The sequence below is a fragment of the Elgaria multicarinata genome, chromosome 9, assembly GCF_023053635.1.
Source record: "Elgaria multicarinata webbii isolate HBS135686 ecotype San Diego chromosome 9, rElgMul1.1.pri, whole genome shotgun sequence".
Classification (NCBI taxonomy): domain Eukaryota; kingdom Metazoa; phylum Chordata; class Lepidosauria; order Squamata; family Anguidae; genus Elgaria; species Elgaria multicarinata.
Window position 1 is genome coordinate 86,868,301 of NC_086179.1, and position 26,461 is coordinate 86,894,761.

Sequence of the window (26,461 nt, forward strand, 5' to 3'; positions counted from 1 at the left end):
AGAGTTCTAGCTGTTGACTGTATTATTCACACAATATGTATAGAACCTTAAATGTACATAAAAGATACTCAAAGAATATACATATATTGATGACACTTTTATTATCATTAATTGAAACCCCAAATTCTGTGTCGAACATGTTAGATTATTTATTTATTTATTTATTTATTTATTTATTTATTTATTTATTTATATAGCACCATCAATGTACACGGTGCTGTACAGAGTAAAACAGTAAATAGCAAGACCCTGCCGCATAGGCTTACATTCTAATAAAATCATAATAAAACAATAAGGAGGGGAAATAGGCTATTAGTATCTGATGTATCTAATTATAACTTTAGTATGAAGTCAGAATTATGCTTAAATATGTTACAGGTTACTAAAAATAGTATAACTAAGCTTTTATTGCACATTTGATTAAACAAAAACTTTCTATGTTAAATTATAAATGACCCCCAAAAAACCCAGAAAGAGCTACAGAAATGGGCACTTGTTAGGAAACTAATATCCCGTTTTGTTAAAGTGTAATACATAATTTACTATGGGTGCACCACACCTCAGCAAAATAACTCTGTATTTCCAGGTTTGCACACACGTGAACAAGGATATTTGGGGACAACAACACCGAAAAACAAAGGGTATGCCTGTTGAGGGTATTTATTTTAGGCTCAAATTCCCAGTCTTCCATGAAACTCACTGGAGATAATCTATCTCACAGGGTTGCTGTGCGGATAAAATGGTGGGTGGACTATGTATGTTGCCCTGAGAACTTTGGAATAAAGAGAAATAAATGGATTAAAAATAAACACATCTATCATCTGTGTATGTCACTTCTAAACCCATGCGAAGCTTCTTGAACTGCGGTGCTCATGACATAAACACAGTGCATCTACCTATCCTGTCCAGGACGTGTGCAGAAGGAACCTACGCAATTACTACTGCTCTTTTTGACAAGGCAAGATAGCAATGGTGCTGAAATCATCACGTTCATGTTAGTTGCAATGAAATCCATCCTTCCTCCAGTAGCAAAACAAAACAACTAGGGTCCTACAACAAAATGTTGCAGTGTATCCCTGGCATGGTGCTTTGTTGCCCAAGTCTGGGACTAAGAGGGCTTAAGAAACAATAAAACAAACCCCCAAGGGGTTCCTGTTCTACCTTGGGTCTAACTTCATGCGCAAAATGAATGTACTTATTAGCTTTTGGACATTTGAAAGTGCAAACAATAGATCATGACGATCCTACCTGCAAGTCAAACAATGCAATTGTTTGATTTGGCCTGGAAGGTGGTCTTCCCTGCTAATAATTCAAGACATCCCATGTATAGCCACATATGAGGGACAGAAGACGCTGAGGGTCAGAAGAATCAAAAGTAGAACTTACACTGCATACAGCAATAGCTAATTGGGTTCTCTGGGAAAAGAGCACCATCTACTGACCCTCTAGAAGAAGTTCTTTAAGCATTTCATGTGTGGAAATGCAAAGACTGCAGGACAAAGAGATATCATGATACAATGTGCAGTCCACTGCTGCCTTGCCTTTTCTCTTCAAGGATTCTTTGCAATAGGATTATTTATCAAGAGGAATTACTTTAGGAGAAGAAGGGAATGGCATAAACCTCACACTATGAAAACGTTTAATGGAAGTTGATAGTTTTTTCAAAATTATTTATTTCACTTGTGGTGGTATGCGTCAAGACCAAATGGTCTGGAAATTGCCAATTGAGGTAATCAGTAAAATATTCAATGTAGAATTACAAGATCCTGTCTTGTTGCCATCATGACTGCATTTTTAAATTATGTTTTTATTAATTTTAAACGTATATAAATATATAAACAGTAAGAAATCCATTGTTTGAGCAGATAGTGTGTTCAGTCTGTTACTATTAATGAATTCTTTATCATTTAAAAACTTCTTCTGCTGTCTTTCTGCCTGTTTTTGTTAGGTCAATTTATCCATTAGAGCAATCATCCATAATCTCTGAAACCATAGATCTATTGATATTTCAGAATTTGCCTTCCTGAATCTTGCAATTTCTAGTCATGCAGCCACATAAAAAAGCTTAATTCTTTATACATAATTTTCATTTTCTCCCTCAAATATTAAGCACAACCCCAATGCTGAACACACATTAATTTGTTGTTTGTTATTTTCATAAATTCTCGGAAAACATTTGACCGGAAAACATGTCACTCTACATTCCCACCACATCTGCAGGTAAGTAGGGGAGGGGGTTGACTTCACAGAGCCAGGTTGGTGCCGCCTCTCTCTTCAACCCTGTGCTTTCCCTCTCCTGGGGCGGCATTGAGTAATCCTGATGCCTAGGACGGAGCGCGGGGTTTCTGGGAAGCCATCCAGGTCCCAGAGCCACCACTGCCCTCTTCCTGATGGAAGGCGACCGACCAATTGCTGGTTGCCTTCCACCAGGCTCCGCCCCCGGCTTGGCCCCGGAGTAGAAGCACCGTGTTGACATTATTCCCTTAGAAAAAGTTGGGGTAAATCCCTAACTTTTTCAAAACGCAGCACTGTGGGGAAGCCCCACGGTGGCTGCAAACCTGCACTTGTGTCATCTAACCGATATGGCACAGATGCACAGCCATTGCGGGTCTTTCCCTGCATATAGGTGTGCAGGTGTGCCTACTATTCAGCCTTAGAGTCATTATCATATAAATCCACTTCAGAATTGTTTGAGATTACTACTGATTGCATAGTACTTGAATTAGACCAGTAAGAAAAAAAGTTCAGAACACATTCGAGCAAGGGGGTCATGATTTTTTAGGCATTTCAGAAATCCAGTATATGATATTCCAGCCTTGGCACCTGGGTAACATTTTAAAGACTTCTTTTCTCTCCTTTAACAAGACGACTTCGAAGCATCCAAGCATCCTAAGAACAAAAATAGGAAGAATTCGTTATGGGGTCTCAAAATGATGCTATACAGAAGAAAATGTCTACGATTAGACTGGATAAGCTATTTCTACTGAAATAAGTATTCCTACAACTCCAGTTTGTATGAATAACTCTGGAGGTATGCTGTTAAATGTTTTTGATTCAAGACTTCAAAACCCTCCGCTTACCTTCATGGCGAAAGCTGAATCTATACCATACTTTGTTCTTGCAATCTCTTGAACTTCTTTCTCAATGTTGTCTTGAGTAGTTCCTTTCACATCAATATAGTGGCAGTCACAACTTGCATAATGACAAGAGATTGCCTGCAAAAACGAACAAACCACCACACGCTAAACAATATAGAAAAGCTGAAACTGAGCGATTTCAGATGGGAAGAAATCGTGTTTCCCGACTGTCACTTTGCCTCCTGTTTCCGTCCCACAATAGAGACGAACAGCTTCCTCTTTCTTCACACAGGGAAGAAAGAGGAAGCATGTAGCGACCACGTGGCCCATTCAGTGGGCGTTTTTGTAGCGCAGCTTCTCCTGCACACAGCAGGAAATGGCGCCAATTATTGTCAGAGCCAAGAAGAAATGGACTTTCCGGCTTGTATTTTGTAGCGGAAAAAACAATGGATTTTCCGGGTTGTATTTTGTAGCGGAAAAAACAACGTGAGATGCACAGGAGGATCGCTGCGTCGTCAAAATGACCCAACTGTTGTAAACACCTTTCCATAGAACACACAAGGGTTGACTTGTGCAAGGGGAATACCTAATATTGCTCAAGTGTATGCGGAGCAGATGTTACCCTGGAAATACATAAAGAAGATGACAAATGTCGTATCTCTTTTGGTACTTCACTGTAAACTGTGAAGCCTCTCTCAAAACTCCAACCTCGGTCCTCCTACTAACATCACAGATGTTTATTTGGGAAGCAATTCATTATGGAAGATAGAAGATGAAGCACTGCTAGATTATTTCAAAACTATTAAAAATTGGGAGAAAATAATAAAACAGATTTCTACTAAAGATGGGGGGCCCTCCTTGCCTGGCCCTGCGTGCGCTCAAATATTGCTGAAGCAGAAGGGAGACTCTCTGGCACATGGTCCATACAATGATGTGGGTCAGCCAAGCCCTACTCAGGAAGTAGGGCAGATTTATGGATGACCCATGGAAGTCTGGACAATTTATGGAGGATTTATGTGAGAGGAGAAACTGGTGGAATCAGCTTTCCTCAATTAAATGGAGAAGGAGGAAAAGGTGGTGATGTCCAGCTGGTAGCTCAAGAAAAAAGAGAATTCAAGATCGATATCCAAAGAATTGATTTGTGGCAAGAACACAAGTCTACAGTAGTAGTGTTGTACTGAAAGGTGTTAATGGAAAAGACTGTGATGTAAATGTGCCTACAAGAATATCATTTGCTACACATGATGAAAAACTGTTTGGGGAACTTAACAACGCAGGACACAGACTGTTGGTGGCATGTGGGGGGCTTGGCGGACGCCTGGTCACAAGCATCTTGCCCTCCAAAGGTCAAAAACACATGATTTGTCTTGATTTAAAACTTATAGCAGATGTTGGCTTACTTGGATTTGCAAATGCAGGAAAGTGCTCTTTGCTAACCAAAAGCTTGTCTTGATGAAGGGTTTGCCCTGGAGTGGATTTGCAGTAGCAGCAGGTCATCTACATGGCACAGCCGCCATTGCGAAGCCATCCGGAACCCCAGAGACACTCATCTTGGACAAATCCTGAAATGAAAGAGTTATTTCCCACCTCCACCCCAAAAAACCAGAAATACCTCACTTTATTTTCAGAGCCACTCTGACGCTGTTCAAAGCAGCCCCTTAGCAAAACAACAAAAGTGTTTCTGTTGCTTTGCTAGAGGGCTGCTTTTTAGAGCTGCCCCACAAGAAAGCACCTTTGTTCAGGAGCAAAAGCTATTCCTCCAGGATCCCAAGAAATTTCCCATGGGACATGATCTTTGCCCTCCATCCCCAGTTTTCTTTTGGCAACCTCTTCGCAGCCCCCCAGCAAAGGAAAAAGAAAACATTACAGCTCCAACCAAGATGTTAATGTTCCACAGTTGAGGGGCCTTTTCTGTGGCGGCCCCCCAACTGTGGAACAATTTCCCTGATGACGCCCGCCTGGCACCAACACTGTCATCTTTTCGGTGCCAGGTCAAGACTTTTCTCTACTCCCAGGCATTTAGCAATATGTAGTGAGCCTGGGTCTGTTTTTTGGCTCATCGTTTCTAAAGTGGTTAAAACGGTTTTAAATGTACGCGCATTTTGCATGCTTTTGTGGTTTTTAATTTTTGCATATTGTTTTTAAATGTTTTATCTTATGTGGACCACCTAGAGAGCTTCGGCTATGGGACAGTATACAAATGCAATAAAAAAATAAAATAAAATAACTCACTACATAGGTAAGAACTTTACTGCGGTATGTTTGGGCATCATGAGGGTCTCTTTATTTATTTATTTATTTATTTTGTTACATTTATATACTGCCCCATAGCCGAAGCTCTTTGAGTGGTTTACAAAAAGTTAAAAACAGTAAACATTAAAAGTATACAAAATTTAAAACACAAGAACAACAGTATAAAAACAACAGTATCCATTTAAAAACAACCGTTCTGGGGGTCCGTTAAAAAACAAACTTAGCGTTGTTAAATGGTGTTAAATGCCTGGGAGAAGAGAAACGTCTTGACCTGGCGCCTGAAAGATAACAGTGTTGATGCCAGGCGAGCCTCATCGGGGAGATCATTCCACAGTCGGGGGGCCACCACCGAAAAGGCCCTTTCCCTCTCTTGTACATCCCTCTCCCTCAAGGCATACTAATGTATCTACTCATTAAATAAAACTTACTAGCAAGTCAGTACCCTAATCTTTCATTTCTAGTGGCCAGGGCATCCCAGCAGAAAGTGAGAATGAAGAACTTTCACCACGCAGGAAAACATGCCTCGTTACGTTTACCATAATGAGAAGTTGCAGGGCATTTAATAAATCTCGCTATTTTTTATCCCAGCTTTAAAATTCAAAATATGTAGGCGTTTAGTCCAAGGAACTCTTCAAAGGAGGATTAAATGTTAATTAAAAACACGTAAGGGGCTGGACTTATGAAACAGGCTTTTAAAAAACAGCCTGCAGCTTGAATTAGTATCTTATTACCTTTCGAAACCCTTCCGTCTTGTTCATTCCAGAGCCATGGATGAGTAAAGGGTGGAAAAATACTGTGTCTCCTTTCTCCATAGCAAGGTGAACTCTGGGAACACTTTTGTCATAATCACGCACTCCATGGTACATCTTGTTTACGCCACCCTAGAAAAAACAATGTAAAAATTATCGTATTTATAGATATGTTGGTCTTTGAAAATATCCTCACTTCAAAACCTACACTTACAAACATAAAGACTGCTTAGCTGGATCAGTCCAAAGTCCTTGTAGACCACCATTCTGTTTCCAGCAGTGGCCCATGGCATATGAGGCTGATATGAAAAGGTGACCCTATGGAAAGGAGGACAGGGCTCCTGTATCTTTAACAGTTGGGTTGAAAAGGGAATTTCAGCAGGTGTCATTGGTATGCATGAAGCACCTGGTGAAATCCCCTCTTCATCACAACAAGTAAAGCTGCAGGAGCCTTCCCCTCTGTTGTATCTGGTCAAGCTAGGCAGGGCTCCTTCAGCTTTAACTGTTGTGATGAAGAGGAAATTTCACCAAGAGCTGCACACATATAAATGACACCTGCTGAAATTCCCTTTACAATACAACTATCAAAGATACAGGAGCCCTGGCCTCCTTTTCATATGGTCACCTAGTTGATGGGACACCTTGCATTGTTAATTTCTTGGTTCAGGTACCAAGATGATGATGATATATTTATTTCTTACCCGCCTCTCCCTCTGGATCAAGGCGGTGTACAACATCAAATATAAAAATACTATAAAATATATAAAGCTGATTGAAAACATATAAGACTAATACATTACTAAAACAACAGCCAGACATTTTAAAATTCAACTGGGTAGGCATGTGAGTACCAGCCTTCAAAACTGCATACCAGGCATGGCGAGTGTGCGCTATCTACTGCATCTGAACAAAAAGGACCTCATCTTCACAAGCAGGGAAGAGCACACGTGGTTGTTATTCTGTGCAGAATGCTGAAATTGGCTCTGTGCCATCATTGTTACACGGTGGAGCCGGCCATTCCCAAAACCTAGCTTTTCAGTGCCAGAAAAGATATACTTCTGGTGCGTGTGTGGAATAGAACCAACATCTCCTGCCACTACAGTTTAATGAACAGGATTGGGGAATAACTAACCCACAATACTGGCTCCCCATGAAAGCACCCCATTGGGACAAATAAATTCCACTTCAAAAAGTATTGCACCACCCCTAACACTACATCACAGAACCCATTTTTTTAAATCTACAACAATATTGCAGTCGATAGACCATTCCAGCAAAAGTTACATATATAAAAGGACTGAGTGTACAGTTAGTTATTAAAAAGACAAGTAATCACAGAGGATCTAGTAGAAATGGCCAAGTTCAAAAACAGAACCCAACTGCTCCAAAACTAACACATCACAGAAGCAAATTAACACCATCTCTTTGCAACTCTGGAGTGACGCAGCTCTGGAGCTAACAACACATCAGAGAAGCAAAGCAACAAATTCCGGGGTTAATTAACGCAGGAAGTGCATAGATGTCTCTCAATGGGAATGCTAAATGAGTGAATGGGGAAAGGGCCAGCCCACGTCACAGGAAGGTTACAGGCATGGCCATGATTTAATGCGGAGCCACGGCGAACGCTGCAGAGCAGGCATTTGCAGCTGCTTTTACTAAAAAGAAGGGTGTAAAAGAACTCTCTGACACTGAGGATTTTCCAGGCAAAGCCATCTAGTTCGGAGCACAGTGCCCAAAATGTCATGTGCTACAAAGGGCCTCACAATGTAGCGAAGCCACAGGAAACCCCCCATGAAAACAGCCCCAAGGTTCTACTTTGCTACTGTAGCTTTTGAAAGAGGTCTATCATCCATGAATCTGTCAAACTATTTTTCAGCCTCATACTTTTAGCACTGAATTCAATACTAAACAATCCTTGGTCTAGCCACGATAATTTATTCATACTGAACTTTAGATAACAGAGTTTCCTGTTAGCATCCAATAACTAAATACCACTGTTTGTACTTTCTCAGCTTCATTTCCTTCTAACTTCTTTTTGCTATCTCCCGTGTGTGTGTGTGTTGGTAACACAGCATTGATGAAGTGGACTCCCATCTATGAAAGCTTATGCTATTTGGCAGTCTGTAAAATGCCACAATAGCGTTATTTTTGGTGCAACAGACTAAAAAGCTATGCCACTGAGTTTCTGGCCATTTTAGACCCAATACTTACTGTTTGCTTTTTTTAAAAAAAGATTACTTTTTGGAAATGTAAATTGAAGGCGTTGGGTGGTTGAGGTCCGCAGAAGGGGACTAAGTGTCAAAGCCCCCTTATGATAGTTTCCTGATTCAGATCGTATCCCCAGCATTTACTTTTAAGTTAAAAAGAAGAAAAGTAGCTGCTATTAATATTTTTAACATGGAGTTTGGATTTTGTTTATTTGCAAGAAGGCAAATCACAGTATTTGTCACCTGGAAAAACAGGGAGAACTGCGGAGAAGTCTCTGCAATACCTTATATGACAATAAGGAAAAGGCTGTGTTCATTCCAACTCAACAGTTGTTTATCTAGGGGGTACTCCGCACACGACATGATAAAAATCACCCATAGTGTGGATTAGGATCAGAGTTGAGTTGACTATTAGTCCACGCTGAGTTGACTCAGAGCTCCATCACACCAGCGATTTATCGCACACTCGCCATGCCTGGTAGGCGATTTTGCAGCCCAGTATTCACATGACATCAGCCCTGTCCTGCACTCATTTTGCCTCTTCCCCTCCATTTTTCATTCCTTTTTGGAGCAGGGAAAGTCTGGATTATTTTCCCCAAGTGACTTTAATGTGCCTGTGTACTGCTGTCCCCTCGCTTTTTCCTTTGTTGGGGGCATGTACTTTGAATGGAGTCTTGCTGATGAAAGGGGAGGGCGGGGTGGTTCTCCTCCTCCAACACTCCGTGTGGAATGTTGGAATGAGTGGACGTTTTACTGCTCCAACCCCACCCTCCTTGCCTGCAGCTCCCTCATTTTTAAAGATAAATAGATGAAACTTGGGACCTTGAGAGCTCTGCATTTATGAAGGATCGATTTTCCTTTACTTTGATCATGCGAAGCTGTGCATCTCCAGTTCATAAATAGAGATCTGCTGGTTCCCTTACTCAAGAGTAAATCCCATTGATTTCAACTGCATTTACATCCAAGTCATACTAAAATCTGATACATGCTTACCGTTGAGTAAACCCCATTAAACAGAGAGAGACTTACTTCTGAGTAAACACATATAGAACTGACTTTTAATAGTGTGGTGACTCAGAAGCTTTTTTTTTTAAAGTCCAAAACAGCACACTAGAAATAAGTGCTCTGCAACCCCATGCTTACTTCTGAGGTCTTCCTTCTGTTTGGCAATTTTGTCTTCCTCGGGGAAGTCAAAATGCATTTGGCTTTGGCTTTCTTGGGATTTGTTTTTAATTCTTTTAATGTTTTAAATATTTTTGTACACATATTTGGTGACATAGCAATTAAGCTGTAACTGCTGGTGCCATTTATGTCGTTTTCATGAACTCTGTTGCAGTCATTTCGTGCTTTTTGTTAAGGACAAATGCAACTATTTATATTCATATTTATTGTGCCCCATCCTAGTAACTACGGCTTTTATAAATCATTTTAATAAATAATAACTAATCTATGAATTCTCAGTATGGAATGGACAATAACCCTTAAGGCAGCCTTCCTCAACCTGGGGCGCTCCAGATGTGTTGGACTGCATCTCCCTGCATCTGGCTGGGGCATTCTGGGAGTTGTAGTCCAACACATCTGGAGCGCCCCAGGTTGAGGAAGGCTGCCTTAAGACATTCACACTGTTAACATTAGAAATAAGTGTGCATGTTTGTGTGTGTGCCTTAAACTTTGTTTTAGTATTTAGATGTCTTCTAAAATTATTTCTATAATTTTTGTTGCTGTTGTTAGATTTTTCTAACAGTAAATACAAAACATAATGAACTATACAACCTTCATATGGTGTTCATTAGTTGTATGCAGCATTTATGCAACCAGGGGAGTATTGTACCCTTTTACAAAATCCAAGTCTGTTATATGAAGGTTGCTAAAAGTGACCATTAAAAGTAATGGTGAAGAATTTGCTCTCTAAATACACCTACATTCTACCTCCCAAACTGTAGTCTGCTCCACTGATGCACACACACAAAATTACCTCCCACTCAGGATAATCGTGCTGTTTCAGAGACCCCTTGTGAGTTCCTGGCAACACTACAAGGCATCCATTCCTGCGATCAATCCTCTCCATGGCAGTCCAGGCACAAACAATGCGATCTGCGGGTCGGAAGGCGAAAAAATGCAAATCCTGATGCATTGGATGGCGAGAAGTCTTCTTTCCTGCAAAAGTTATTTGCGTTAGCTCAACCGTAGAATGAATCAAAACGAAGTAAATTATTTTCAGCTAGCAATGGCTCCATCTGTTGTAGTGATGGAGCGGCTAGGAATTATTTCTCTATTTTAGAACAAACACTTCCTCCTCCAGTTAATTCCAAATGGAAATGAAGGGTACACTAGACATAGATAGGAATTCAATTCAGGCTGGTGAATTTATAATAAAAGTACAATATCATTATGTTTTGCCATCTATCATTGGGCTGGAGATGGGTAAATTTGTATCCCAGTGGCATACAGCTTCATTTAGACTTGCATCACAGTAACTACCTCTCCAAGTTTTAACAGAAAAAAAAGATGTAAAATCCAACATTATTTTAATAAAATGGTGCCTACATGCACGAACAGAATATAATATTTATCATTTGCTGAAATATTCCTTACCAGGATCTGGAGGTTTATTTATCAACATAGTGTGCATAGCCATGATATTTGGTCCTGTGAAGCATTCAACATATTTCAGGATCTAAGGTGAAGAAAATATCTCATGAGATGTATACTTATTTATTTATTATTTATTTATTTAAAACATTACGCCAGTCCTTTTACAACTTCATTGGCTGCCAGTCCAGGTCCGGGCCCAATTCAAAGTGATGGTATTGACATTTAAAGCCCTAAACAGTTTGGGGCCAGGTTATTTGAAGGAACGCCTCCTCCCATATGTAACTGCCCAGACCTTAAGATCATCTACAGGGGCCCTTCTTCATGAGCGCCTGCCGAAGGAAGTGGGGCAGGTGGCTACTAGGAGGAGGGCTTTCTCCGCTGTGGCACCCCGGTTGTGGAACGAGCTCCCCAGAGAGGTCCGCCTGGCGCCTACACTGTACTGCTTTCATCACCAGCTGAAGACCTTTTTATTCTCTCAGTATTTTAACACTTAATTTTAACTTAAATCTAAATTTTACTGTTCTAACTCTGTATTTTAATCTTATATCAATTTTGTTGCATAGTTTTATCCTGGTTGTGCTTTTTATACTGTATTTTGTAATTGTGCTTTTAACATGTTGGTTGTTTTATTATGGTTTTAACTTTTGTGAACCACCCAGAGAGCTTCGGCTATTGGGCGGTATAAAAATGTAATAAATAAATAAATAAATAAATAAATAAAACATTTACATCCCGCCCTATATCAATAAGATCTCAGGGTGGCGTACAGATAAAAGCATACAGTATACACAGCTAAAAACAAATTAAACCATAAATCAAGTTAAAACAATATATAATTTAAAAGTAGTAAATCTACTAAAACAGTTAAAACAATGTGCCTAGTGAATTCAACCATTAAAAGTTTTGTTAAAAAGTGATGTTTTCACTTGGCGCCGGAATAAAATCAGAGTTGGCGCCAGTCGGGCCTCCAAGGGGAGGGCATTCCACAGTCGGGGTGCCACAACAGAGAAAGCCCAACATATAATGCAATCCTATACATGTCTACTCAGAAGTAAACTACATGGAATTCAATGGGACTCCCAGGTATGTGTGTATAGGATTACATTATTAAACCTGTTAAAGAGCACCTAAGTCACCATACTGTGTGGGTGATATTATGAAAATAGCCAGGCTTAAGGGGATGTATCCAACTAAAATACAATGACCTGGTTTGCATGTCACACTAAGCCAATGGTGGGTTATTATTGTGGGTGGTTAGAGGGTGGCTTAGTCTGACATCCAAACCTGCTGCAGTTTTTCCATTATGGGTTATTTTTTGCAAAGAAGCCTCCCTGAGAACCCATGGGTTGTAGTAGGTTTGTTTAGCCTGGCTTCTTCTCAGGGTGGCTTGTTGTGATGTCCAAACCCAGCAGGAAGATTTTATAGTGGGTTTTCAGGAACAGCAGGAGTGTCAAAACCCCACTGTTCCTCGTGATCTTGCTAGTGCTTTTGTCATTCTCCCTCATCTTTTCTCAACGTCCTCCACCTCAGGATGGACTTTTAATTATTATTTTTAGAGAAATCTCGAAGAAGGAACACTGGGAAGAGTCCTGAACATTTTTGCACTGTTTTTTTAAAAAAATGATCTTGTGCAAGTGCACAGGAGTGGATCTGTACTGCTTGAAATTTTGCATAATTTCCCCCCTCTGTTTTACTGTTATGAAATTTGTATATTTTTAGTGATCTGCCTCACTTGTCTACCTTAAAATTGGCATATACAGTGGTGGCCAAAATTGTGGACACTTTTTGAAATGTTCATGTTTTGCAACTTTGCATGCTTATAGAAAATGTTCTGTTTCACAAAATTCAAATGTTTATGCATCAATTGAAAGAGAATTTAATGCTGAATACAAAAACCAGAATGAAAATAACTGCAGTACAAAAAAAGTTATGCTTACTTTAGTCTAAAAACAAACACAGGTGTGATTGAGTGGAGAAGCGGATTGGAATTGCAAACCCTACTGGCCAATCACAGTCCTTGTTCTGGGGACCAATCACATGGCAGCTGTTGCGATGCATCATGTTTCAAGTTGGGGAAAATCAGTTTTGCTGTTTGTTCCGTAACTGAAGCGCAACTGGAGATTGTGTGAATATTTGAAGTATTTCTCAAATTAAAAGTGTATGTACGTACATCATAAATAGAGCAATGGCACCAAAGAAAAGCGTTGATTGGACACCCAGGAAAAGAAGCAGGATTGTTGTATTACGTGAATCAGGTCTTTCAATTGATATATAAACATTTGAATCTCGTGAAACAAAATGTTTTCTATAAGCATGCAAAGTTGCAAAACATGAAAATTTCAAAAAGGGTCCACAATTTTGGCCACCATTGTATTTACCCACTCAGCCCCACTCTGCCTTGAAATTAGTGCATATTTAACAATCTTGCTCACTGCTCTGTACCCTCATGTATATCTGACAGCTAGCAACTGAGACCAGTAGAGCAAGGTGACAAGCACAAAGGGTGGGGTGTAGGGGGAACTGAAAGCAATTGCAGAAAAAGTGCTGACACAGGAAATGAGGCAAGAAGGATTTCTGCCACACAGGCACCTGGGATATGTGCTGGCGGTCGCCAGGACGACTGAGACGGATTGAGGGAGAAACAAGCCATGGCAAGCCAGTGAGCAGGCAATCATCTATCAGGAGTGAAGGACAAGCCACTCACCCACCGTGGCTTATTTCAGGGGGATTTAGCATGATGTGTGAAGTCGCCCAAGTTTTATGCCCTGCTTTGAAATTTGTTTGCAAGATTACTGTGCTGTGTAAACAATTGACAATTCACAAGTTAGGGTCTCATTCCGTCAGTACTATCCCCATGCACGTATCTCATTGAAACGGAATGGGAATTACACGAGAGGAAGATGCCTTTGCATAACTCACATTCAGTAGCAGAGCTGCCTGCCTATTCCTACAGCACAGCAAGCTAAAAAAAAAAAAGGTTTAAATCACTCCTTATTGATTTGAGTTAATATGGCAATTAATGCAATAGTGATCATCAAACATTTTGGTATTTGCATGCTTTCTTTCACTAGACTTTGGGCGCGGTCAGCAAAAGTTAGGTCTTAACGCGAAGCATTGTTCAAGGTTTGTTAGAGCCAAACTAAAGAAACTATATATCTATAAAACGCTTAGGTATGTTTCCGTACAGGCTTCAGCTGATACAGGTTGCTAAGCAACAGTAACAACATGTAACGTCAGCTGATACAGGTTGCTAAGCCCATCGCCTGACTCCTCCGGGCTTTCCAAGGTAATCCTACCCCCCTTTCTGCCTCTTCGCACCCCCCCCCCCACGAAGGTGGCAGCGCCATGGTCCGGAGCATGAGCATGAGCAAGGCACGGCCGGGGCCCTTGAAGGCTGGGTGAGAGGCCGCTCGCCTGCTGTGAGCCCAGGCCCCAGCCTAATCTCATGCAAGCTGGGTGGGTGGCCCAAGGCTGACAGGAACCCTGGGGAGAGGGGGGCACCTGCTCCCCCTCCCCTCGACTTCCCTGCCCCCCAGGTCTGCCAGACAGCGCTGTATCAGCGGCCTCCAAGCAGCCCGTGATATTTAATTAATAAACTTTAAGATATGCGACAACGGTGTATGTTACGCTGGGTACAGCTAGTAAATTTAAAAACACCAGTCAGGGGGCCAAATTTGGATAGGACTGCAGAATTAGAGGAGGGGAGTGATCCTTCCTCCATGCTGTTTTCCTCAATTAAAGCCTCCCCACTCAGCTGCTTTCCCTGTAGGGGGAAATATAAAGCTACCACAGAGGTATCTGCAAGTTTCCCCATGGGTCAATTTAAATAAAGGAAAACTGAGGCAGGGGAAGGAAACTCTGATTCTTTTTTAAAAAGCTGTGTCTACCTTTCTTTTTTTAAAAAAAAAAACCTGTGGTGAGCAATACTGTTTTCACATCTCAGGCATCATGCGTAGTTTTACTCTCTGTGTCACTTACCTTTTGTTAAGTTTGAACTGTATGTTCTTGGCAGAACATCAGTGTAGCTCAACATTCTTATAACAGGCTATGTGTTACAAAGATCATAGATGTGGTCACAAGTAATTTAGATTGAAGACATTATTCAGGCGCTCATAATAATACAGACAGTTTTTTTTTTTTAAACATTTTTATACCGCCCAATAGCCGAAGCTCTCTGGGCGGTTCACAACAGTTGTGGTCTTCAGGATGTTCCTGTTTTTACCTGAGGCAATGTGCAATATCTGAAGAGCTCTTCATCTTCCATAAAATCTTGTAATTTTGTAACTGCTTTCTGATCTGGAACAAACTCTGATTTGGCAATGGTGATATCTCTCATCACCACCACCCCGGGCACATTCACCTCCTTTTTGCAGATCTTTGTAAACTCATCTCTAAAGACAGGATTAAAATAAAAAAGAAGTTCAACTGGTTTTTTGTTGTTGTTTTGCTACATTAAAATTAGTCTGTGGCTCTTAAAAATGAATACCTCTGCCTTCAAAAATTATGGACAACAGCTAGAATCTAGCTGTTGCACTCTGTATTTATTAATGAAAATTTATATATGCTAAATGACAAGGATTTTTGAACATCCAGGTAGAGTTTCAAACCCAATGCACCATCTGGGGAGGAACTTTTGTGGCTTTTAGGTCCTGCTTGGCACATACAAGCTCTTGAGCATGCCGCAAAGGATTGCAACCCAAGTATTTAGACAATGACCTGATTCACACCACAGCCCACTGTGGCTTATTTATTTAAACCATGGTGAGTTAGATATTCAACCCCCAGTGGGAGGCTGCCATGGTTTCCTGTGTCACCCAAACCCAGGCAGCAGGGGTTGGTGGGAGGGGGGAAGCCACCCAGAGAGCTTCAGGTATGGAGAGGTATATAAATGTAATAAATAATAATAACCCTCAAATAACCCATGATGTGTTGTAGGGTTAAGAACAAAAGAATTGCTGTGCTGGATCAGACTGAGGGTCCATCACTCTGTCCACACAGTGCCAGCTGTCGGCCAGGGACCAACTAAGTGGGACACGGTGCAACAGCACCTTCCCACCCATGTTCCCCAGTGTCGTGTGTATTCTAGTTCCCTCTGGCATTCACACGTGCCGGCAAACTGACACGAGACACTCACATCACTGAGACTTCTTTTTTATTGAGGAAATCTCACGGCAACAGGCTTAATGTTTACACACTCCAAAAACTCACTTAAAACGGAATGATGGTCAGAAAGCTTTAGGCTCCATTCCTGATACGATGCTCCAGACAATCACATAGGGGGGGGGATTCTTGAAAGGCTTAAGAAACCATCCCAAGGGAGCTAGTTTAAACGTGGCCACAGGTGGATAACTCAGGGAACATGGTGAAAGCCTAAACAAGTTCATGGGTAGGGTAAAAAAACTTAGGCACAGGAGCCCCATGCTTTCTGCTTAGCACTGGCAACTCCCTGCCACCTGAATCTGGCAGAGAGGAAGATCACGCACTAGTCAATCACAGCCTGCCATATGCTGAGCTGACCTGGTAGGCATGATCACACGGAAGGGAATATCTCAGGCACAAGAACTCCCCTGCACGTAATGTTAGCTCTGGGAAAGCTCTCTGCTACTTGAGCCTGGCAGAGAAGAAAATCTACAGTCAATCCCAGCCTGCCGTACTCTGAGCTGACTAGGGAAACACAATTTCAGGCACAGAAACTCCCCTGCATGTAACGTTAGTTTGGGGGAGCTCTCTGTCACCTGAGTCAGGCTACACACACACAATTTAGAGCAAATGCAAGTTCAAGTCTATGAAAAGCTTCACAGTACATTTTATGGCACAGTCTTTAGATGTCTAAAGTCCAAATGACAGAGCATTTATTTGCAGAGTGCTTTCAAAGTCCCAAGCAGAGATGGATGTAAGCAGGAGGGATTTCAGGCCTTGCATCATGAGATGTAATCTAGCAAAAGCTGTTCGGCTTTTGCTCCATTATATAAAGGCTTGCTCAAAGCCACTTGACAGACAGGTTCTCTGACCTGTAAACCATACCCATGTGCTAACAGGGCGGGACTGCATAACCCACCAAGATGATGCTACAGTCGGAGTGACACTTTCAAACAGTGGCCCCCACCTTTCTACTATACTCAGGTTCCCGGGGAAACCTTTTACAGCTGCAAGGCCACGACAGGGAGTGAGAGAGCTACTCCCGTGAGAAACTCTGGCAAAGATAAGCTTGCAGAGACATTGACATTCTAAAACTATTTCTAATAAATCTACCTATTACAACAAGGCCTCTGGCCTTGTTGAAGACTTATACCTATACCTGACACTCTGCAAGTGGTGCATATAGGCTTACTGCCTTGGATACTAGAGGTAACACATAGCCATCAGGGTTATTTGAGGGTTGTGTCCCCCTCTGTCAGGCCTAGCCCAAGTGTTTATGTGGGCCACAGTAATTTAGAATCCAGTTCAGTCACGGGAAGCCTGAGAGCATAACCTGGTTTCTTATCTGATGGCAGGCTGAGGGAGGGTGGCTGGTTTGGGTGTGCCCAGGCTGAAAAATGCCCAAATGGCGAGTGTCTGGCTCTGCCCGTCCTCTCAGCGGATTACAGGCTGAAGGAGATCGAGGGCATGGCTAGATGGGGTGATATCCCGGGGATCTCTCCAGGATTGTCCCTGTGCGTTCACATAACACATCCCTCCCTTGGCCCAGGATATCGCCCTACCCTTTTAGCCCGCTTTTTCCGCAATCTTGGAATGATCCCGAGACTGCGGAACATGTGACCAGGCGTCGCAGGTTGTCCCGGCTCCTCACGAGTAACCGCGAGGAGCCGGGACCCAGAGCTCCTTTGTGCCCATCGGGGGTGGGGTGGGGGAGCGGGATTTTTTAAAAAAACAACAACACTTGTTTTGCATTCAAGCTCTCCTCCTCCTTTAAAAACCGTATCGCGAGATCCTCCACCCTCCATCACGCTAGACCCGGTTAAGTCTAGCCATGGCCCAAGGTTCCTTTTCAGCTACAGGTGCAAGATAAGGCTTTGAGTCAAACCTCTGATTTATAACCTTAGAAATCTTCTGTGGAAACCAAGCAGGGGGAGGACTCAGAAAAGAGAGAGGGCTTTGAGAGGTATCACATAGATTGAGATGCCTTCTCTGACAGTGCCCGGTAACACGCAGTTTTTCCGGTCAGCCCCTTCTAGGCCAGTGTACGGGCTTGGAAACAACATCTCTAATGCCTTGATCACTTTCTTGTTTGGACATAACCCTTTTTAACAACAACAACAACAATAATAATATAAAAAAAATATTTGTTACCTGCCTCTCCCTTTGGATCCCTTTGGCACAACACAACACAACTAATTGAAACATTTAAAACCAATACATCACTAAAAGCAGCACATCATTAAAAGGCATTTTTAAAATTCAAGTGGGTAGGGCTATTGGCTTGCCTGGGATCTAGTATAGTACACTCCCTAATATGGAATGTCTCTACCGCCCAGACTTTTAACTTGCCTGGACCTATCACGCCTGACACTCTTCTCTGCTTTGAAACTGATATCAGGAGCCAGGACAAAGGCTGGCAAGCCTGCGTTAGGGAAGTCACCTGTTTTTGCCCAAACTGCTTCCTTGCCTGGTCGTATCGTGAAATGTGGACTCTTGGCTATTTGAATCTTGTATAGGCAGCAGGAGCAAATGCCTCTGCTGGGAACCCCATCTTTCTTTGCCCAGAATACTTCCTTGCCTGGACTTCTCGTGAATCTTTCATTGTTTGCTTTGAAATGCCTGGACTAATCATGAGCTATTGTTTGCCTAGAATCATGTGCTTTCTTCATTGATTTCCCAGAATTCTTTCAAGACTAGATTTGTTGTGATTCTTAAAACAGTGGCTGCCTGAAATCTATACCGTTGAGATTCTGACTTAGAATCTACTGTTGAATTTGATCTCTGATGAGCCTTGTGTGGCAAGCAGCAGTTACTGCATCCAAAACTCTCCCCACAGCCTGAGAAGCTGGCTTTCAGGCAGCCAGCTCAGGTCAACTCAGCCTTCCATCCTTCCGAGGTCGGTAAAATGAGTACCCAGCTAGCTGGGGGAAAGGTAACCGTGACTGGGGAAGGCAATGGCAAACCATACCGCTACAAAGTCTGCCAAGAAAATGTCAGCGAAAGTAGGCGTCCCTCTAGGAGTCAGTAATGACTCAAGTGCTTTGCACGAGAGGTTCCTTTCCTTTCCCTTTGATCTCTGATCATGTGCAATTTCTGGCCTTGAGACTGTTTCTAGAACAAAGCAACATGCCAGTAGCTTTGCCTAAGCTACCTGATTTGTAGTTGGGATACTAAACGCATAAAGCTAAGTACCATGTTCTCTGAAATGCTGATCTGTGTAACTTGATTTGCTAAAATAAAGAGCTTCACTGAAATCTTTGTCTGTGTCAGGATGCTGAAAGTGTACCAGAAAGCCAGGCTCTGACACTTTCCAACAACCACACGGCAAACCAAGGCACCACCATCACTACCGCTGTTGGTGACTGAAGATTCAAAATGACCTCCAGCATGTGCAGCAACCCACCATGGCTTAAATAAGACACAATGGGCTGCAATGATAATGCAAACTGGCCCAATCTCCACTCTATATGGTTAAGACACCACACTGGACTTTACCTGAAACGTTCAATGTCCTCATTGGAGACCAGGTTTTTTATGACTAGGAAACCATTCTCCTCATAGAAATGCCTTTGTTCTGGGCTTAGAAGGTTATTATCCAAGGTGTAGCTGTGGAGATAAAAAATAAACAAGGATTGTTAAGGGGGGGGAAAAGAAGACACAAAACATTAACTTTATTGTTTCTGCAAATACTAAAAATACTGAAACAAAGATCATCACTGATATATCAAAAAGACTATATCCAACAGTATTCCAAGAGCTTGCTTTTAATATTGCATTGAACAAACAAATTGTTTATGTTTGAATCTTTGGCAGCAATGTTAAAACTGTGTTCCAGGAAAACCTTGGGCTCCGTGATTGAAGAAACAGTAAGGGCAGGCAAGCTGCCCTCAAAGGCAGCTGGCCCACCACCAATCTTTCCCCGCAATTAACAGCCCCAAGGAAGTGCTCCATGCAAACTATTATGTAACCTATTGCATGCCCTAAAGCAGGGGTGCAGGACATCAGGCCCAGGGGCCAAATTTGGCTCTCCAAGGTTCTCCAGATGGCCATGCCCCCTTTCTCCCCAATCACTAATTGTTTTGTGGTTTTCCAGGGGCATGGCTAGATGAGGGGATCCCAGGAGCAGGGAGGGACGATCCCTCCCTTTCCCCAGGATATCGCCCTACCCTTCTATCCCGACTTTTCCCGCGGTCCCAGGTTGATCCCAAGACTGCGAGACGTGTGGCCGGGCATCCAGTTTTTGTCCCGGCTCTGCACAAGTAACCGCAAAAAGCCAGGAACTGGGCACGGAGTTCATCAGGAGCTCTGTGCCCATTGGGGGTGGCGGGAGTGGGACTATTTTTTAATTTAAAAACACTTTGCACAGGAACGCTCCTGCGCTCTTTTTCAATTAAAAAAAATGAACAAAATGGCGGGCGCGACATCCTCCTGGGACGTTGCGTGCCACGTGTAGACAGAAGGCGATGATCCCGGAAGTAGGGAAGTCCAGGATTGTCCTCTCTCTGGCCCGCTACACCCATAGGTGTAGACGTCCCCCAGGTTCCACACTGGTTTTTTCCCCATTCTAAAAGGTTGACATGGATCTCCTACGGGTTTGTTACAGGCAGTACGAACTTTTAAGATATGTTGGTATTTGGGGAGTTGCTGGTAGTTTGCCCCCACACACCCTCATTTGCCTTTGGCCCTGCCCACCACTGGAATGCAGTCCCCAATGTATCTCTAAAATTGAATTTGGTCCTTGGGTGAAAAAGGTTCTGCTCTACTTCCCTAAAGTCTCATGCAACAGAGAGGCGTTCCAGAGAAAACACACCGGGGCGGGCAGGGCTTGGCAGGGAGGGTTCCTTGAAGATAAGAAGTTTAAATCTGTGGTAATAGGAAGGTATTTGTTTCCATGAAGACAACAGGAAGCTTGGTTCAGCTTGATTCTTGAGAATAGCCACATAAACATTTCTAGGAATCCAGAAATACACAGAAACAACTATGCCCTGTAAGAGCATGCTAAAAAAAGGAGAAACATATGTACCCAATAAAAGCATTACATTTGAATTTGATAGTGTTTTATTGTATAAAAATCCTGTTATATAAATATGTTGCGATAGAAACCCTGGTATATAAATATGTGAAACAGAGAGGCATATTTATACATTTAAAGAGTAGCAAGCCCCCTTGAATGCAACAGGATATATTTCCAAGTAGACATAAAAAGGATTGAGCTATTAAATATTTACTTTATACTATGTTCCCTGTCTTTGCTTCAAATGGAGATGAGGCAGTGGGAACAAGAGGAGTTGAACTAAATTTGAATGTCTTCTGTTTAGAAAATCCTGCAACAGTGGGCAATGGATATTGCTTCTTACAACCTGATAATTTGGTAGCCATTTTTTTTCAGGTATCACTCACCCAGAGAAGAAACCTGCTATTACGGAACTGTATAAGTCAGATAAGTCAGCAAGATGATGACCAATGGATTCAAAATTATTAAACATTCACCAAATCCAAATTTTGACTATATATATATATATAAATAGTTTCCACTCATTGCCATAAAGAGCTTAATATTCCATCAATGTTTTCATGGAACTATAGGGTAAATAAGAGTAAAATACCACATACCAAAACTGTTTTGGATATTTCATAGTAGCAGCTTGGGTTGCAGTAGGAAATGGTGTCTTGAGAATATATTAAGGAAATAAAGTATTGTTTTGATCAAATAGTACATCTGGGAGAGAAATAAACTCAGAACAGATTTAGAATCACAGGAACGATAATCATAAAAGAGGAAATAAACTAAATATAATGTAACATATTACGTTTAAATTATTTGCCATAATTATCTTAGAGCTGGTTTATATCTAAGGTCTGTATTAGCCCTTGCAAATAAAGGTAGTTTGAATCTAATGTTTTAACTCAAGTGAAAAAGGAGGCACACTCTAGAGAAAGTAATTTATTATATGTATATCTATATATCTTGCTTTTCCAAAGAACTCTGGGAGGTGTACTTTGGAATTCAATCCCAAACCCAATACTATCTACGATAATATACTGCTCCCCTCCGCGTAAGAATGCCTAGTTCATAGGAATCAATGGGCTTTATATACCCAGTTAAAACTTAATTCTGGACTTCAATTCAATTGATTTAAATGTTCCTTAGGTGACCAAGTTTGCATGATCACTGCAGCCACTCTGACTTTATTTATAGTGTGTGTCAGACACTCTTGAATATTCAGCCTACCTTGGGTGGTCACTGTGACTAAAACAGTCCATGGGTTATGCGAGAGTTGTTTAACCCTTGAATAAGCCATCCTCTCCTGGTTTGCATGACTCAATAACCAATGACTGACTGGAGCAGCAACCTACTATGGCTTAAATAAGCCACAGTGGGCTGCAGCAATCATGTGAACCAGCCCAGTAAGGACTAATCCCAAAGTAAACAACTCACAGGTGAGCTCCATGAACTAGGGTGACCATATGAAAAGAAGGACAGGGCACCTGTATCTTTAACAGTTGCACTGAAAAGGGAATTTCAGCAGGTGTCATTTGTATATATGGAGAACATGGTGAAATTTCCTCTTCATCACAACAGTTAAAGCTGCAAGTGCCCTGCCCTCTTTTAAATCTGGTCACTCTAGAATGGCTCCTGCACCTTTAACTGTTGTGATGAAGATGGAATTTCATCAGGTTCTCCATATATACAAATGACACCTGCTGAAATTCCCTTTTCTATGCAACTGTTAAAGATACAGGAGCCCTGTCCTCCTTTTCATATGGTCACATGAACATTTACTGTATACTCATTACTGCTAATAATTGTGCTATGTTGATTGTGCGCATTTTTTAAACCTTTAGGATTATGGCAGAGTTTTGTTGCCAGCTATTAATTCATCAAACGTTTCAGCTGTTCACCAGAACCAAGACCACATTCAGATGCTGAAAGAATAACTTTGCATATACATGGTGGTACCCTGCCCTCTTTTAAATCTGGTCACTCTAGTATAGCTCCTGCAGCTTTAACTGGTGTGATGAAGAGGGAATTTCACCAAGTTCCCCATATATACAAATAACACCTGCTGAAATTCCCTTTTCTATGCAACTGTTAAAGATACAGGAGCCCTGTCCTCCTTTTCATATGGTCACCCTAATCCATAGACCATTGGCACTCATGAAGATTAACAGTTAGATGTTCACATGTATAAGTTATTCACCTCCCCTTTTTTTGAAGTTACTTGTACAAACTGGTCCTAAACACAAGGAAGCACCTTTAAATAAAATTTAAAAGGACCTGTACGGCTGTAATTGTCAAGACCTCTGCACTTGCAGGCACACCAATTTATTGCTGTAATGTGTAAAGTTGTCTGCCTAAATGGTTCTTCCTGATGGTGTACACAGATTACAGAGAAGTGACATATTTTGAGTTGCTTGTGCATTATGTAAGTATGCCATTAGGAAGCACCATTTGGGTAGAAGACACAACATATACTTCTGATATGGGAGCAACCACATAGGATACAGATATGCATAAAGATAGACGACAGTGTTTTGACAGCATGATGCATTTTCTGTGACCTAACACTGCAGTCCTCGGCACACTTAGAAAGAAAGAACTTTGGACTTATAGTCAACATTTAATAGACTCTGGAACGTATTTTTTTTTAAAAAAATAAAACCTACTTGGATCAAAGAAGGCTCACCACTGCCAAGAAAATTTCCAGTTCTAAATCAAATTAACCTCTTCTTCCTATTTTTTCTCCTCTAGTTTTTTACTCCTAGGAATTAACTGTCCTAACTTCCTCTCTCTCCCCTTTTGACTTCCAAACCCTCTCACAAATCCATGGACCAATCCCAGTCCAAGAATAAAGCTCAATTACTATAAAGTTCCACCATCAGTATAGCTAACCCCAACTATAAATATCCTAACTTTAATCAAACAAGAGTTCCCCAGCTGGCAGCTGTGTGTGTGTGTGTGTGTGTGTGTTGTGGAAGGTACCTTCCACCAGCACAACCAGCGCATGGGTCTACATGGGCGAAAAGCACCCCAAATAAATCCAGAGGAGTGGGGGCTGGATGCAAAATTACCAAATCCAGGCCCCCTCACCTACCTGCCTGTAGCTGGAGCAGGAAACAGGGATTAAAAAGCAAACAACAAAACTAGGGTGACCCTATGAAAAGGAGGACAGGGCTCCTGTATCTTTAACAGTTGTATTGAAAAGGGAATTTCTGCAGGTGTCATTTGTATATAAGGGGAACCTGGTGAAATTTCCTCTTCATCACAACAGTTAAAGCTGCAGGTGCCCTGCCCTCTTTTAAATCTGGTCACTCTAGTATAGCTCCTGCAGCTTTAACTGTTGTGATGAAGAGGAAATTTCACCAGGTTCCCCTTATATACAAATGACACCTGCTAAAATTCTCTTTTCAATACAACTGTTAAAGATACAGGAGCCCTGTCCTCCTTTTCATATTAAAAACGCTTTGGAGTTTGGTGGGGTGGAGAGAATACACACACACACCCCTGGCTGGATCAGTCCATTGGGCTGGGTCCAGGCAGTAGATTTGACTCATTGTTCAGTCCCCACCGCCCCGCTGTTTTGGCCCTCAGACCAAACAGCTCTTAAACGCACAGGAGCCGAGCAAGGCCTTTCTTCTGAGTCAGCTGGCAACCCTGCCCCGAAAGAAAAGAAGGACGCAACAAGCAGGCGCCGAGAAGGGCGGAACTTTACGCGGCCAAAGTTCAACGGAGAAGGAAAAGGATACGAGGGCGGCCAGGCTAGCGGGCCGGGAGGGCAAGAGGTGCCGGAGCACAATTCCCAGCCGGGTGGGCGCCCTGGCAGCAGGTGCCTCCTTCCCACGCTGCTCCATGACGGTCACAGGTAGAAGACAACAAGAAGAATCGCCGCCGCGGCTCCGGAAAACGAGCCGAAGAGGAGGCGGCAGCAGTCGCAACACCAGCGCGCTGCGCTCACTGGCTCCTTTCGTGGGTGACGAGCCTGACCAGGCTCCGCCACGAAGGGGCGGGGAACTAGGCAGCCCTCGCCTTTCAGGGCCCCTCGCGTCACTGTGAGGCGTGGGTGTCGGAGGGGAGAGCGGGGAGGCTCTCCCCGTACCCCGAGGAATGAATCCTAAATAAATTTATTTATTTAAATGTACACATACGCGCGCGCGCACACACCTACACACCATGTCCACCAGAAGTTTAGAGTGATCCCTAAAACCACTCCTATTAGAGTGACTGCCAGGTTTAGACTTTCGGGTTTTTCCCCTGAGAAGAGCGCCGTCCTAGGCCAGCAGCACCAGACGAATGCTGCATGTTCAGACCTAATGCTTTATTTATTTATTACATTTATATCCCTGCCTTTTTTCCTCCAAGGAACCCAAGGCGGCGTATATCCTCCTCCTCCTCCTCTCCATTTTATCCTCACAACAACCCTGTGAGGTAGGTTGGGCTGAGAGTCTGACTGGCCCAAAGTCACCCAGTGGGTTTCCATGAACGAGTGGGGTCTAGAACTCGGATCTTCCAACTCCCAGTCCAACACCTTAGCCACTATACCACACTGGCTTTATTTGTGATACCCTCTATATACCTTTATTTGTGATACCTATATACCTCTAAAATAATATACCTTTCTTCTTTATTTGATATCTATATACCTCTAAAAGTAATATAATATCCCATGATGATGCTTCTGCAAGTATTACAAGATTTGGAAACCCTAGAAAGAATAATATAAATAAAGGTGTTGTGGTCCCTTTTTGTGATTAGGTGAGTGGCTCAGGGGTGCTGCTGAACCCAGCCCTGCTTTTTGAGGGTCAGATGGGGGCAGTGACCCAAAATATAATAAATTATTTCCCCTGGCCAATATTATAAGGGCACAGGGCCCATACAAGACCTGCAGCTTTAACTGTTGGGATAAAACAGGAAATTCCCTAAAACTGTTGAAGAGCCCTGACCTCCTTTCCATATGGCCACCCTACCTTCTGCCATGACACCATCTTTCATCATCAGATCCCACTTTGAATATTCTCCTTGAGCTTACCTCACAAACCCCAGGTTACCATGGGAACAGCAATAAACAGTTTTACATCATTGCAATTGTGTGGCCTATTTCTTACTATTCCTCATTTGGACGGGAAGGAGTGCTGGTGCTTGTCTCTCCAGTGTTTGGGAAGATTTCCCGAGTTGTCTTTTCAAGGCCTTTTTTGGAATCATGGCAGGTAGAAAATTGTTCCACCTCGTTGTTCAGAAGGACTCTTGCTTTGGGGGCCCTCAGAGCAATAGAGTAAAACGTGTGTGGGAATCAAGTAACTATGAAGTTTTCCTATTTTCCTGCTGCAATCCCGAGATAGCATTAGAAGACAAAGTGTCTGGCTCTGGTTTCCCATGACCGCAAACCTCATTGGGGCTTCTGAGTAACGGGTCCAAGGGAGCTGGGAGCTCTTATGTATTAAT

At 42.3% G+C, this 26,461-nt stretch overlaps 1 protein-coding gene across 1 annotated transcript; it reads right to left on the reverse strand.

Annotated features, from left to right (window-relative positions):
- Positions 1-84: 84 nt before the first annotated feature.
- On the reverse strand, positions 85-24,985 carry PHYH (phytanoyl-CoA 2-hydroxylase). Its single transcript, XM_063134291.1, has 9 exons — positions 24,769-24,985; positions 21,634-21,689; positions 19,516-19,626; positions 15,104-15,272; positions 10,882-10,963; positions 10,262-10,443; positions 6,062-6,211; positions 3,081-3,215; positions 85-2,889 (listed from the first exon to the last, which is right to left on the reverse strand). Exons 1-9 carry the CDS (start codon positions 24,871-24,873, stop codon positions 2,836-2,838), a joined length of 1,044 nt encoding a protein of 347 aa, XP_062990361.1. The 5' UTR covers positions 24,874-24,985; the 3' UTR covers positions 85-2,835.
- Between the last annotated feature and the right edge of the window lie 1,476 nt (positions 24,986-26,461).